The sequence below is a fragment of the Dermochelys coriacea genome, chromosome 6, assembly GCF_009764565.3.
Source record: "Dermochelys coriacea isolate rDerCor1 chromosome 6, rDerCor1.pri.v4, whole genome shotgun sequence".
NCBI lineage: Eukaryota > Metazoa > Chordata > Testudines > Dermochelyidae > Dermochelys > Dermochelys coriacea.
The window spans coordinates 57358080-57374628 of NC_050073.1; the positions used below are offsets into that span (position 1 = coordinate 57358080).

At 43.0% G+C, this 16549-nt stretch overlaps 1 protein-coding gene across 1 annotated transcript in view; it reads right to left on the bottom strand.

The window, feature by feature from the left end:
- Positions 1–910: 910 nt before the first annotated feature.
- LOC122460701 overlaps positions 911–16549 on the bottom strand; it is a 28149-nt gene continuing 12510 nt past the window's right edge. Inside the window, exons 2-4 of the mRNA XM_043516831.1 lie at positions 9791–10130; positions 9043–9238; positions 911–971 (exon numbers count right to left, since the gene is read on the bottom strand). Of these exons, the coding sequence (XP_043372766.1) occupies positions 911–971; positions 9043–9238; positions 9791–10130 (597 nt within the window). The remainder of the gene's footprint in view (positions 972–9042; positions 9239–9790; positions 10131–16549) is intronic.

The following is a 16549-nucleotide window of genomic DNA, read 5'->3' on the forward strand; positions in this document are numbered from 1 at the left end:
CTCCACATTCAGTAAGTCTCAGGCATTCCAATCATGAAAATAGATTCATATAACGTGAGTATCTATCTGAGACATAGATGCACTGCACAGTAGCAATTAAGGTGATATTCTCAGATTTATTAGTCTCTTAGATGTCAGGAATTCCTTATAAACCTTTACACCACTTTCCATGTGGATCTTACAAAGAACACTGAGCCCTAATCCAGCGGATTCTGGACAACATGTAAGGAGGAGTTGTGAATGGAAGACTAGAATCATAAAAGGATACAGGCTGAGAAACTCAATGCTCAAAAACTTCACCTGTAAGGAACTCTGCAAAATTATTTTGTATGTGCTACCAAGTAAAAACTAGCCCCTTGAACAGCTTCTCTTAAAGAATTATGGATGCCCATCCAATAAGCAAGCAGAAGAGTTCTTTTGGTATTAACATAATTGATAGTTACATAGGCAAATTAGTAGGGGACCATCTGATGGCCTTCTGTAGCTTCCATCACTGTAGTATCTAAACATTTCCCAGATAAGGTTACTCTTATAAGGTCTATGGTAGATTTTGAGAGTCTCCTGCTTTGCCCTCTGCTCTGGCAGAAGAGGTGATGCTTAGAATATGCATGTATAAACAAGCAAGGAGGTTGTTTGTTTATTCGGCAATCAGACTCTGGATCACCATGGACAGATCTTTATCTGTGAGGGAAGAGAGAAGTTTTCTGGAGCCACTTGAAGGGGGAAGAAGACAAAATCCATGAACTCATGCTACCTGGTCTCACAGGATAATTGCAAAGGTCCAAGCTGAAGAGGATCCCTCCACATCTTTGCATCACTTTGACAAATGGGAGACAAATACCTTTTATGGGAGGTGAGGTTAATGATTAGCATCTTTTCTGTCTTGTGTAAGTTATGAGCCAGCTGGTCTTCATCCTGGTATTGACCTCCTGCAGGCATTGTGGCATCCGGTGATGATGTTGGTTGTGTCTCTGGAAAAAGAAGTATACAGCTGGGTGTCATCAGCAAATTGCTGGCAATGGAGGCCAAGAGGAGAATATATACCTACTGTGTAGGCAAAATGAATTAGAGATAGAAATCACTGCTGACGCTGACAATTAAATACTAAGCCAACTCAAAGGAATGAAATCACATATTCATGTGGAAAAAAGCTTGGTGAAATACCCTGGTCTCCAGTAATATGTGAGATGCAGATTGATTCATAAAGGGATATTTCATCAAAATTATATAATCCTCCAAAACAAGAAGAGGCAGTAAATACATAAAATAGAAATGGCAGATGAAGAAGAAAACTTGATCAGGAATGCAAAACACTTACTCCGTATTCTCAAAAGTGAGGCTGACTATATACACATTTGAGTGTTTTTACTGACAACATTTCAAATAAGGTAATCAATTAATCCAGATGATATTATTAAATTAATTATAGTTCCTTAGCCCTTTCTCTCCCCCCTAAGGTACTTCACACCTTCCCTTAATTCCCAAAGTTATCTTCTCCCCCACAACAACACTCAGACCACCATCCTCTTCCCTAGTACTTCCACAGCATTCCTCCCTTTAAAATATGACGACCAGACTCTTTCTTTTTTCCCATGAATTTCTTCCTTTCTCTGACCCACCCACCCATTGTTTCCCATTTGTCTTGTACTGACTACTTGGGCTTATATTGGTTCCCACTCCACTTGCAGGAGGCATGCTCCAAACACACCTTGTCCCAAGACTTGGGTTTCCTAATTGCAGGAAAACATGTTAAATCAGAGATCAATGAAGGTTTCAGTTAGTTAGGATGCAGGTTGGTTCATCACTAGAGTCCTACCTTGTCCCACCACTGCTGTGATGGAGAACATCCCTGACCTCTTGCTATCTACCGCTCATCCAGTCTTTCCTGCCTATACTCATAGGAATTCCCTGTTACCAGGTTCTATCAGTCTTTCTAGGAATCCAGCTAGGTCACTAAGGCTTTTTAAAACAACTCATTGTGCAAAACTATTATTTCAAAGTAATTCTGGACCAATATGTCTGCTCAAGGTCATACAGATCAATGTTTGCAGAAATCATGCTAAACTACATTGCCTTTGTAAATGCCTTTCATCCGACTATCTCAGAGGACCTTATAAACCACTATTAAACCTCGTAAAATCCCATAAGGAAGATGATGCAGACTTTACAAATAAAAAAATAAAAAAACACCTGGGCACCGAGAAGCCAGGGTCAAAATTGCCAAATGGGTGCCTAAAGTTGGGAATCTGAATACATATTTAGGCACCTAAATAAGTGGCCTGATTTTTAAATGTGCTGAAATTTCACTAACTTCAATGGGAGTCAGCAGAGTCTCTGTATTTTTGAAAAATCAAATCACTTATGTTTTGGTACATGAATATAAACATAGATGCCTAACTTTGAAACCTGAATGTTGACAATTTTGGCTTAACTCTGATTGACTTTTGTTTAGCATTAGAAGGAATATGAAAATCTTACATTTCAGCAGCACCTTTCATCAAAGATCTCAAAGTACTTTATAAGCTGTACAATCATTTCACCAAGCACTGAAATGTAGCCATCTCTGGGGTGGATTGTGACAGCTGTTTCACACCTCACAACAACACTACAAAACAGTTTTGAAAATGAAGTGAAGAATATTGTATTCAACTGAAACTGCAGGGAGAATCTAGGTCAGCAGAATGTAATTACTAGAGCTGAGTGAGCAGTTGAAAAATTTTCCACTGATATTAATTCTAAGTCAAAAACAATCAAGCTTTACTGATACTTGCAAAATGTGTGTTTTAAATATGAAAGCTTAAATGGTCAACAAATATATTTGAAATTGTATATTCACATGTAATGTTTGAAACTTGCAGTGTGTTGGTTAGTTACATAAGTCACCCAGTCATGATACAGAAACTTTACCACTTATGTAATTAACTAACACAGAATGAATTTAAAAATACAAATAATGAATATTCACAGCAAACTGTCGATGAGCTACATATAGTGAAAACATTTTCCAAATAAATTTGCAAATTTCACATCAAAATAAGAATTATTCTGGACATTTTGTGAAAAGAAAAAGGGAAGGAATGTATTTCATCAATTACCTATTAGTAATAGTTAGTTCATTTTTATCTTCTGATTATACAACCTTGAAACTAGCTAGAATTCAAGGAATAACAACCTTTTTCTTGAAGAAAACATCATGGGATCTTTAACTACAAATATTAGCATCTCACTTCTGTAATTGTTTTGAACTGTATGATAAATGAAGAGCGGGGTTGCCCCTGTTTATGAACACCCAGCCAGCAAGTTAGCTGTAAAATCTCTCTTGGTGTCTGTTCTCCGCTTGCTTTACCTGTAAAGGGTTAACAAGCCCACAGGTAAAAGAAAAGGAGTGGGCGCCTGACCAAAAGAGCCAATGGGAAGGCTAGAACTTTTAAATTTGGGAAAGAAACTTTCCCTTTGTCTGTCGTTCTCTGGGCTGGAGGGACAGAGCAGCAATATTGTAAGCAGCTTTAAGCCAGGTATGATCATAAATCATCAGATCATACCTAGAACTACTTATCTGAACTCCAAATGTGTAAGTAGATCAGAATGTTTAGCTATACGCGATCAGGTTTACTTCTGTTTATTTTTTAAGGCTTGTGGATCTCCTCTGTGCTAACCCCTGATGCTTTTGTTTGCTTGTAACCTTTAAGCTGAACCCCCAAGAAAGCTATTTTGGGTGCTTAATTTTTGTAATTGTTTCTTTTAAGATCTAGCAAAAAGTCTAAATTCCAGATATAATTTTTTCCTTTTTGTTTTTAATAAAATTTTACCTTTTTTAAGAACAGGTTTGGATTTTTGGTGTCCTAAGAGGTTTGTGCATGTTGTTTGATTAGCTGCTAGCCACAGCTAATTTCCTTTGTTTTCCTTCTTAGCTCTTCCCCGGAGGGCGGTGGGGGAGGGCTTGAGGATACCCCACAGGGAGGAATTCCCAAGTGCTCCTTCCTGGGTTCAAAGGGTTTTTTTTTGCATTTGGGTGGTGGCAGCGTTTACTAAGCCAAGATCAGAGAGAAGCTGTAACCTAGGGAGTATAATACAAGTCTGGAGTGACAAATATTAATTTTTAAAATCCTTGCGGGCCCCCACTTCCTGTACTCGGAGTGACAGAGTGGGGATTCAGCCTTGACAAACTGAAATATCAGTTAATCCAAAAATCAGCACAGTACAGCACCTAAGCCTCATTTAATTAATTGAATAGCACCCCTGCCACTGCACTGGGACAGTATTAACCTAAACAAATGTTACCCTTCACACTGGGACAGTACTGATGTAAAATTTTTGACCTTCTTAGATTGTATGTTCTTCAGCGCAGGGGATGTCTTCTGCTGTGTTTTGTCAGTTCCTGGTATATTTTGGGTGATAACACATGCTTGCTACAATTGAAATACTGATCACACCCCTCTTTCCTTTAATGTATGAGGTCAAGCTAAAATAGACTGATAAAAATGGAAGCCAATTTCAATCTTTATAACTAGTCAAAATACAAAACATTTTTATTTAATATTTGGTTGTGTAAAACAACTGCTTTTGGAATAATATTGTAATATTTAGAGTACACAATAAAATTTAGTATCAAGCTGTAGTAGAGAGAGCCTAGACCATTAGGTCTGGTGCAAGACCTGAGACCTGAACCAGAGACTGTGAACCAAAGTCAAGCCATGCATTAAAGCAAATGCCTATAAGTTCAATGTCTGCTACATGAACTTGGCATAGATACCTCTAGCATTGCTAAAATACACTGAATATGTAAACATATTCCTGCAGACTAACACATGTACACCCCAACCTAGCACAAGATAAGACGAATAGTTTTGTCTGTAACATCGGGGAAATGTTTTGTCTATAACACTGGGGGAAGGTACAAGAGGAGGTAACAAACATCATGAAATGTGTAAGGAGATGTGTAAGTTGTTTATTCCATATTGTTTGCCTCAGTCTATAAATGTTGGGATACCTCGCCTTAACTCTTTGTCTGGCCTATGGGGCAGTGGGAAGTCCTTGTTGCTAATCCCATTGTCATGGGCATACATGTATTAGTGTACCTGAAGAATCTATGGAGTGCTAGTACCATGCTTTGTCGGCAATAAACCGGGTTGAGCGCCTTTGCCACTGAACCAAGTTTGCGGTCTTTCCTGGCAGTTCTCTCAAGGTTTGCTGAACCAGCTACCTGTTCAGAGCTGGGACAGCACACAGAGAGGACACACACACATACCACCACTGACAACCAGTTTAGTAGCGTGCTTTATTTTACTTTAATTCAAAAACATTTCAATATTGTTGTTTGATTCAGATAATATATTACAAATGAATCCCATTCATACAATACAAGTAAGTGTTATATATGAATTTCTGTGGAGTATGTAGGGTACTTCTTATTTGTAAGTATTTTACTTCCCATGGATATCTATAAGAAACTTTACAAGCAGTAATAGCCTTAGGAATGCTTTAGACTAGAGTGCCTGCCCAGCTGTTGAGATCTATTTATTGCTTTCTTAAAAAAAGAAAAAAAAATAGGAATTCCGGGTTCATGATAATTGTGAATTTTTTGCTAAAAAACAAAAAACACCACAACAAAAAATCCCTTTCATATGTTCTTTTTTTGCAAGAAAATCAAAAAGGAGCCCTGCATATTATCAAATTCGATACGGTTAGTGTAAAAAAATCTGCCAAAATATCTTGCCGGTTGTTTTATTGTTTTTAAGGGGGGCATATTTTAAAATAGATTTAATTTAAAAAATGGCTTATTTTGTTTTAAAAATAAAATGTTATGGCTGATTTTACTGTTGATGAAAGCCAACACTGAGATAAGCCAGATATAGTACAGAAAGGAACTGTTAAAGCTTTGTCAATAGAAGTACATTCTGACCTATAGCTGTTCTAATTTCAGGCCCCTCATGAAGTTCTGTCTAGGGCCTTCAGACCTAGGTACCTAAAGTTAGAGTTTCTAAATCCATTTTTGGCAACTAAATGAAAAGGGACTGATTTTGCAGAGGTTCTAAGCAACTCCAGTTCCTATTCAACTCAATGGGAGCCGCAACTGTTTAACAATTTTGAAAATCAGGACACCTCTTAGTACAGGGGCGGGCAAACTATGGCTCAGGGGCCACATCTGGCCCTTCAGATATTTTAATCAGGCCCTTGAGCTCCTGCTGGGGAGTGGGGTATGGGGCTTGCCCCACTCTACGCATGCCATGGCTCCACGCCACTCCCACCGCTTCCATTGGCCGGAAACCAATGGGAGCTGCAGGGGCAGTGCCTGTGGATGGGGCAGCGCGCAGTGTCGCCTGGCCGCACCGATGTGTAGGAGCCAGAGGGTGAACGTTCTGCTGCTTTTGGGAGCAGCTTGAGGTAAGTGCTGCCTGGAGCCTGCACCCCTGACCCCTTCCCATGCCCCCAACCCCCTGCCCCAGCCCTGATCCCCGTCCCACCCTCACTCCCTCCTGCACTCCAACCTCCAATTTCGTGAGCATCATGGCCCACCATACAATTTTCATACCCAGATGTGGCCCTCATGCCAAAAAGTTTGCCCACCCCTGTCTTGGTAGGTGTCTACACTATGAAATTAGGTCGATTTTATAGAAGTCAATTTTTAGAAATCGATTTTATACAGTCGATTGCGTACGTTCACACTATGTGCATTAAGTCGGCAGAGTGCGTCCTCACTACCGTGACTAGCATCAACTTACGGAGTGGTGCACTGTGGGTAGCTATCCCACAGTTCCCGCAGTCTCCACCACTCATTGGAATTCTGGGTTAAGCTCCCAATGCCTGATGGGGCAAAAGCATTGTCGCGGGTGGTTTTGGGTACATGTCATCAGTCGCCCCTCCCTCTGTGAAAGCAACGGAAGACAATAGTTTTGCACCTCTTTTCTGCGCAGATGCCATACCACAGCAAACGTGCAGCCCACTCAGCTAAGCTCACCAACACTGTGGCTGTGTCCTGGGTGCTGCCGGCAGCAGACGGTGCAGTAGGACTGCTAACCGTCATCATCCATTGCTTCCGCTGCAACTCTGCTCTCCTATACTCGGGGAATACATTCTGGTCTTCCTGGGTGCTGCTAACCATAGTCATCCACCACTTCCACTGTAACTCTGCTCTCCTGCAGACACCATACCACAGCAAGCATTGAGCCCGCTCAGCTCACCATCACCGCGGCTATTGTGTCCTGGGTGCTGCTGTCAGCAGACATGCAGTACGTCTGCTAACCATCATCATCCACCACTTCCGCTGCAACTCTCCTCTCCTGCAGACGCCATACCATGGCAAGAATGGAGCCCACTTAGCTCACCATCACCACTGCTGTTGTGAGCATTGTAAACACCTCGCATATTATCCTGGAGTATATGCAGAACCGGGCTAAGAGATGCCTGCACGAGGAGGATTTTGATGAGGACATGGACACAGATGTTCCTGAAAGCACGGGCTGTGGCAATTGTGACATCACGGTGGCAGTAGGGCTGGTTGATACAGTGGAACGCTGATTCTGGGCCAGGCAAACAAGCACAGACTGGTGGGACCGCATAGTGTTGCAGGTATGGGATGATTCACATTGGCTGCAAAACTTTTGCATGCATAGGGCCACTTTCCTGGAACTCGGTGAGTTGCTTTCGCCCATCCTGAAGCACAGGAATACCAAGATGAGAGCTGCCCTGACAGTTGAGAAGCGAGTGACGATAGCCCTGTTGAAGCTTGCAACGCCTGACTGCTACCGGTCAGTTGGGAATCAATTTGGAGTGGGCAAGTCTACTGTGGGGGCTGCTGTGATCCAAGTAGCCAATGCAATCATTGACATTCTGTTATCAAGGGGTAGTGATTCTGGGAAATGTGCAGGTCAAAGTGGATGGCTCTGCTGCAATGGGATTCCCTAACTGTGGTGGGGCAATAGACAGAACGCATATCCCAATCTTGGCCCCAGACCACCTTGGCAGCCATTACGTAAACCACAAGGGGTACTTCTCAATGATGCTGCAAGCACTGGTGGATCACAAGGGATGTTTCACCAACATCAACATGAGATGGCAGGGAAAGGTGCATGATGTGCACATATTTAGGAACTCCAGGCTGTTTGAGCAGCTGCAAGAAGGGACTGACTTTCCAGACCACAAAATTACCATTGGAGATGTTGAAATGCCAGTAGTTATCCTTGAGGACCCAGCCTACCCCTTGCTCCCATAGCTCATGAAGCTGTACACAGGCAGCCTGGACAGTAGTAGGGAGCAATTCAACTATAGGCTGAGCAAGTGCAGAATGTGCCTTTGAACATTTAAAAGCTCACTTGCACTGTTTACTGACTAGGTCAGACCTCAGCGCAGCCAACATTCTGATTATTATTGCTGCTTGCTGTGTGCTCCATAATATCTGTGAGAGTAAGGGGGAGACGTTTATGGTGGGGTGGGAGGTTGAGGCAAATCGCCTGGCATCCAATTTTGAGCAGCCAGACACCAAAGCGATTAGAAGAGCACAACAAGGTGCGCTGCACATCAGAGAGGATTTGAAAACCAGTTTCATGACTGGCCAGGCTACGGTGTGACCATTGTGTGTGTTTCTCCTTGATGCAAACTCAGCCCCCTTGGTTGATTTTAATTCCCTGTAACCAAACCACTCTCCCTCCCGCCTTCAAAATAAAGTAACTATTGTTTTGAAACCATGCATTCTTTCTTTATTAGTTACAAATAAAGGGAGATAACTGACAAGGTAACCTGGGTGGGGGAGGAGGGAAGGACAAGGCCACATTGCTTTTTGTAGCCACACTACAAATCAAACTGTTTGAATGACAGCCTTCTGTTGCTTGGGCCATCCTCTAGAGTGCAGTGGCTGGGTGCCGGAGCCTCCCCGGCTGCATTCTTAGGCATCTGGGTGAGGAAGATATGGAACTTGGGGAGGATGTCAGGTGGTTGTACAATGGATGCAGCTGGGGTCTGTGCTCCTGTTGGCTTTCCTGCAGCTCCACCAGATGCTTCATCATGTCCGTTTGCTCCCCCATTAGCCTCAGCATCGCCTCCTGCCTCAGCTCTTCATGATCACTTAATGCTTTCCTAGCCTCTAACACTGAATGCCTCCATGCATTAAGCTGTGCCCTATCAGTGTGGGAGGACTGCATAAGCTCGTAAAACATGTCATCATCAGTGCGCTTTTTTCGCCTTCTAATCTGCGATAACCTCAGGGATGGAGCTGATCGGGGGAGCTTAGAAACATTTGCACCTGTGGGGGAGATAAAAAGGGAGAGTAAAATTTAAGATGATACGTTTCTGAAAACAAAATGGAGACTCCTTCACAGTGAATGAAGCAATTCACAGCAGACAGCACATGTGCTTTAGGTACAAGGTGGCATTTTGCCTTTTATATTGAGTGCCTGATGGTATGGTGACACATCACGCACAGCTAGGCAACAGAATTTGGTTTCCAGGCAGCCATGGTAAGGCACAAGGTACGCGGGGTTGGCTTCTTACACATAAAATGTGGGAATGGTTTCAAACTGCAGCACCATCCTTTCCCATAGCAAGCAATGGGTTGGGTTTCACATTTAAAAGGAGGGACTGCGGTTTTTGAGTGGATGTGAAGCACACACCTCCCCGCACCCCACCGTGTGGCTATTCTCTGGAATGAGCCCTTCACCTGTTCCCCCATCACGTGGCTATTCTCTGGGATGACCCCTTTCAGCCAAACGCAAACAGCCGAGCATGAATGGGGTAAATCAAACATTAAACACTATTGCTTTTAAACCCTGTAGTGTAGCAACAAATGTGCATTCACCAGAGCTGCCTTCTCCAGCGTCAGGGTTGGGGATCCCGCCTTCGGAGGGTATTGGGTCCAGGATGATGAAAAGGTCCTGGCTGCTGGGGAGAACGGATTCACCACTTGCCTGCTGTGCATTCTCCTCCTCCTCCTCATCCACAAAATCCTCCTCCCTGTTGCGTGAGACTCCCCCCTTGCAGGTGTTCACAGACAGTGGTAGGGTAGTGGTAGGGTTCCCCCCTAGAATGCCATGCAGCTGATCATAGAAGCGGCATGTATGGGGGTCCGACCCAGAGCGACTGTTTGCCTCCTTTGTCTTTTGGTAGGCTTGCCTGAGCTCCTTAACTTTCACGCGGCACTGCTATGTGTCCCTGTGTAGCCTCTCTCCAACATGCCCTGTGCGATTTTGGCAAATATATTTGCATTTCTTTTTTTTAATCAGAGTTTGGCCTGCACAGATTCTTCTCCCCATACAGCAATCAGATCCAGTGTCTCCCGTTCGGTCCATGCTGGAGCTCGTTTGCGATTCTGGGACTGCATGATCACCGGTGCTGCTGAGCTCACCACACTGACCAAACAGGAAATGAAATTCAAAAGTTCCCGGGGCTTTTCCTGTGTACCTGGCTAGTGCATCGGAGTTCAAAGTGCTATCCAGAGCGATCACATTGGAGCACTCTGGGATAGCTCCCAGAGGCCAATACCATCTATTTGTGTCTGCACTACTCCAAATTCAACCCAGCAAAGTCGATTTTAGCGCTACTCCCCTCACCAGGGAGGAGTACAGAATTGATTTTAAGAGCCCTTTAAGTTGACGGAATGGGGTTGGTTGTGTGGACACATCCATTTTAAAATCAACCCAACACAGCTAAATTCGACCTAACCCCGTAGTGTAGACCAGGGCTAAATATGGTTGTAAGAACCTAAGTTTCAAAATCTGGGTCTAGCCTGTTGCATCCATGATTTATCACTTTGGGGCTCTCTATATGGCTTTACCAGTGTGTCTCACTCAGAACTTACAGCAACTCCCGATATGTCAATCCTAGGCTCTCAATGCACCTCAGTTCTGTTGTTCCAGTACTAGCAACCCAGGTGTTCCAGTACTTCTTCTTGTACTGCTCTGCCAAAGAACTTCAGTCCTCAGCTGCGCTCTCCCCACTTGCGATTACAATTTTCATCGTTCCATACCTCAGTGCCCATGCTCTTCTATCCTTATCTATGGTACCCCTACTCTTTACAGTCCTGGACTTCCACTCAGTCTTGCCAATAAATCTCAACCCTAACTTGCAGTAACCTGACTTGGACTCTCACAGACCTATGCCTCTGCATCTAAATCTCCTTTGTCTTGCAGCATCTCTTTTTATTATAGTCCTGCACTACAATCCTGACAGTGTAATAAAACTTTAGGTTTTGAAATCACATTTCTAAAGGTAAAAGTCCACCAACTACCTGGCCTCCCCTAAGCTCTATAATCATAAGCGTACAATTCTGTATGCCTGATTCTCCACTGCCTTGACCTTGTGTGTGTAAATTGCTAGCAAATCTGAATATCAGCATTCACATGCACATTGCACAGATGTAAATGACCATACAAGGCCGTGGAGAATCCGGTTGTGTGTGATTTAAAAGTGCAGGAGTCTGATTGAAATGAGTTTCACATTGCTCTTTAAAGACACTAGCTATTCTGAGAGTCCAAAGTATCATGTTTTATGGGCCCTTATTACTAATCCCAAGACTCAGGCTTCTGGGGAATTGCTAAATCCAAAGCAGGACAGTTACATAGAATGGAAATGAAAGTTTAAAATGCAGAAATCAGAAAAATAAATTTATGTAAAACTGTCGCTGTGGGGCCCATTTTTATTCTTTCACAGATTCCAGTTCAAAATGAAAGTTTACATGTCAAAAGATTTTTTTTTAATTGCCCATTGCACAAATTCTACCTGGCACTAGAGAACCTAGATATGTCCTTTCTGACTTTTATATCACCAGCAATAAAGAACCTGATCCTGCAGCTCTTACTGACATAAATAGTCTAATTTATCACAATAGATTCTTTGATTTGTCAGTGTAACATAAGTGAGAACTAGGTGATCAGTCTCAAATATGCTGTATTCATCTAAATTCTGAAGGTCTAAATTCTACTCTCAATTGCACACAAAGCAGAATAGAGCCCTACTCACTCTCTTAGATGGAGCAACCTGCATGGAACTTGGAGGGAGGAGCACAGGCTGTAGGAGGAGGAAGTGTTTGGGAGACACCCAGAAGTCGATATGTGTGCATATGGCTTGAATGCTAGCTGCCCTGGCAGAATCTGTGTAAATAGTTCTCTTAATAAAAAGTGTGTTTAGTTCTATAGGCATTGAGTCCTCTCATATTATTATCCAGCACACAGCACATGAAACATGGTGGCAGCAGACAACCTAGTGAGAGACCCACAAAAAGTGTGATTAACAGGCAAACAAAGCAGCACCTAGAAACAGAGCAAAGTAAGCAGCATGGAGATACTGAGGTCATCAGGAATTCTGGACTTCCAGACAAAAAAAGCCTTGCACAAGCATGGAAGAAAGAACTGAGTCTGTATACAGAACTGATCAAGGGATAAAGATGAGAAAATGAAGATAAAGTTTTTTACTAATTGATTGAGGAGAAAGGATGAGAAGTCAGAGAAGCACTGTTGCCTGATAATGCCTGAAATACTGGAACAGCTGATAAGTGTTTGATGAGTACCTCAACTTCCAGACAGAATGAGACAGTTTATTTACCTGAAACCAAGACGTAGACGAGGGAATAGATTCTTACATCATAGAAATGAGAACTCTGGCATCCACATCTAACTTGGAAAGATTAAAAATTCCCTAATTAATTATTAGTGGACACGTGATTCCAGTTTATGGAAGAGATTGTTGACAGAAACAGATCTAACCCTAGAGAAATGCCTCCAAAGAGCAAGGACAGCTGAACTGTCATGGGAAAGGATCAAAACAGTATCAGTTACAGTCTCAAGCTAAAGGAATCCAGGAAACAGGAAGGAGACAGATGGACTGAAAATGCAGACATCATTGTCCAGTGTATGTACCTTGGAAAGCAACACAAAAGGCAGAAAGAAAAATGTCCAGCAAGGAGCACAGGAAACAGAACCACTTTATGTCCCAATCCTGCAACTACCCTAGGAAGAAAAAGAGCACCTGTGCATGCACTGTTTGGAGGACATAGAGACTTTTAATAAAGAGGAGCATATCTGCAGTGTGACTTTAGCAGATTCAAACACCTTCAATCTACACATGCTATTAGATCATTGACTAATTCTGTTCCAACTGTAGAGCCAGCTGCATGGTAATCCCAGCAACACTGATAAGCAGCAATATTGGATCAGAAAAATGTGACCAAGTGCTGGTGTTGTATAATATATCCATTCTGAGGCCAGTGGGCAAATGCAGACTGTCAGTAAGAAACCCATGAAATGAGATGTTGTCACTTGGAGTTTATAATAGTTGACACATTGGAGTACCACCCATTGCTGGTCAAGAAGGCAGTGCAAGCCATGGATTTGGTTGCCGTACAAGACCAGAACATCTTCTGCATGAAAGAGGAGGGTGAATAGTCACAATGGGCTCTGTCCAGCAATCTAACAGTGAAAGGATATATTTCAAAGAGATAGCTTGCCTTCTGGATGTCAAAGTTAGAAATAGACTCCCATGTGAAGCACATGAGATTACCAAAATGCATCAGCCAGACCCCAGAGGTGTGCTAGTGTAAACTGAACCAGGCACTAAAGGGACTCCAAGACAAGAAGATTGTAGCTGATGACATTCTTATTGTATGTAGAGAGGACAGGAAGAAGGGATACAGAACCATGATATGAAGCAACAACAGCTCCTGGTTGCTGGGAGTGGAATATTAGGCTGAATGCAAACAAAGTGAAGCTGAGAACTGTGGTCCTCTACACTGGATATCTGTTGACTTCTGAAACACTCCAGCCAGACCCTAGGAAACTGAGAGCCATTAAGGAAATGCCCAGAACAAAGAATGTGAAAGGAGTCCAGAGATCTACAGAGATGGCCAACTATCTTTCCAGATTCTATGCACACCTGTCAGAAGATTCTGAATGATGCAGCATGGAAGTGGTCAGAGACCCAAGAACAGGCAGCTGAAAAACTTTGCACAGGCACTGATGGCACCAATCCTAAAGTATTACAACCCTGCGGAGCAGCTAGAGCTACAGTATAAGGTTTCAGAAGGAGGCCTATGACTAGCAGTCCATAGGACTTGCTAGGACAACCCTGACAGACAGAGAAAGGGGACATGCTCAGATAATAGGAGCTACTGGCTGTGCTCTTTGGAATAAACAATTCCATCTGTTAACGGTTCGCCACAAGGTGGACTTGCAGTCCGATCACAAGCTATAAGAGAGCAGCATGAAGAAGCCACTGCTGTGACTACAGCATGTTACTGAGACTCCAGCACAATGATATGAGGATAAGGTACTGCCCAAGAAAGTCACTATTGGTGCCATACACTTGGCAGGCCATACCTTCCTCAGTACAACGAAGATAGTCTATCAACATGTTACAATGTCTTCATATCTCTGATAGGCAGCTCCAGGCAATCCAACAAAGCACCAAACAGGATGGAGTGTTACAAGCAGTAAAATTATTCCTACTCCAGGGTTGGCCAAACTGCCAGGAGCAAGTGCCACATGAGGTTATACCCTACTGCCAGGTGAGGGATGAGCTGTGTGTGCAAGATGGGATTTTGTTTAAATGGGACCAAGCAGTAATTCCAGTAGACTTAAAAGCTGAAATCAAGAAACAGCCAAGCATGAATGCCCAACTGGGAGTGGGTAAATGGAACAATGTGAGGTGAGCAAAAAATATAGTGATTGAAAATAGGAGACTCTAGAGCCTCCTGAAATCTCAACCTAGCCCTAGGAAAAGTTCTAATTCACTTTTAATGACAGGAACTACAAGGTCGCAGTAGATTACTGCTCCAATTTTCTAGGAGGTGGATACTCAGGCAAGATCTATGTTCAGGAAATTGAAGATGCATTTTGCAAGGTATGGTATACCTGACATGCTATGCTCAGACAATGGACCACAGCACAGTGCAGCACAATTCAAATGATTCAGTGCCAAATGAGCACAAGACATCTTCCCATGGGTACCCACAAAGCATTAGGAAGGCAGAGTCAGCAGTTAAGACATCCAAGAGATTGATGGCAACAGTAAAACAGACAGGAAGTGATCACTACTGGCAATGTTGGACCATAGCAATATGCCCTCCTAGGGATGAGGTAGAAACCCAGCACACAGACTGATTGGCCAGAGAATTAAGACCACTTCCCATGAGGGGCAGTCTGCAACTGCCCAGCAGAGGAACAGTGGACTGGACACAGAAGCAATTAAGAGAACACCAAGCTAGGCATCCCACTAGAACAATAGAGCCAAGGATCTAAGGACACTGCTCATGGGTGACCAGTTCTGGGTCCAACCCTCAAATAGCTACACAAAACAATGGCATAAGACAACAATCCAAGCTGCCGTGGAACACAGGTCAATGCAGACTCGGGACAGCAGTGGAGATGCAACTGAGGACCAGCATACATGGACAAACAGGACCAAAGCCAGGACCAGGAGAACTTAGGAAAAGCCTCTGTTATTAGTTGGCTTCACATAGAAGAGCTGTCAGAAACAAGGTGTATAAGCAATACTGAGGGTGAACAGGATACCCCCCCACCAGACAAAAAGCAGCAACAGGTGGAAGCAAGTCCTGCACCACCAGTGAAAACACAACCATTAAATAGGAGACTGATTTGAAGACTAGCATGCTGAAACACTGAGGCCTAACAGGCTGCAATTGGCCAGTGGTAAAGGCCATGTCCCTCGGGTGAACTGCGTACCAGTAACCTCTGGCCATTACAAGCCAGCAAACACTTTAAAAAAAGACACAACAACAGACATTGTTAAAAAGAAAGCTGTAGCAACATGCATGGAACTTGGAGGGAGGAACAGGTTGCAAAAGCGAAGAGTTTGGAGCAGATGCCAGTAAGTAGATCTGCGTGCATGTGACTTGAATGCTAGATACCGTTGCAGCATCTCTGTAAATAGTTCTCTTAATAAAAGAGCCATTGGAGCCCTTGCTTGTTGTTGTCCAGTGCAGGGCTCCTGAAACACTGTAACTATATTGGCTCTGCAGGGCTAGCAACAAAAATTGTTTGCATCAACAAATTTGTAATTTGTGACTTAACTTGACATACAGAGAACTTGAATAAGAAGGAACTATTTATAGTGCATCCACAATTAATGAATATAGAGCAATCTTTCGAAGGTAACCTGGAAATTGATAGCAAGGAAACTAAAGAAATGAATCAAAGAAAGAGTTGGGGAAAATCTGAGATTTTACAAAAGGCTCTTTCTGATTAATGAATAAAATGCCAAGGAAGGAAGGGAGGATCCAAAATAAGGAAAAGAAGGAGAGTAACCATGAAACATGCATAATTAACCCAGCATATGATTATCATTTCCATTGCCTTACCCTTCTATTGTCTGTCATTATTATCTAAGCATTGACAATCCTAACAATTAGTTTCCGCAGGACAGGGACTGTTTCTTCTGTTAGTTCTGTGGGAGAGAAGCAGTGGGGAAGAGACATGGATTTCTTTCTTGAATCCTGTGTGTCTCATCACACATGTAGAGGGCACCTAGTTAGAAAGGTCCAGAGAAATCTAAAGGGGGTGGGGATGGTAAGTTACTAGACATATGCCCAGTAGCTCTCACTGAAGCT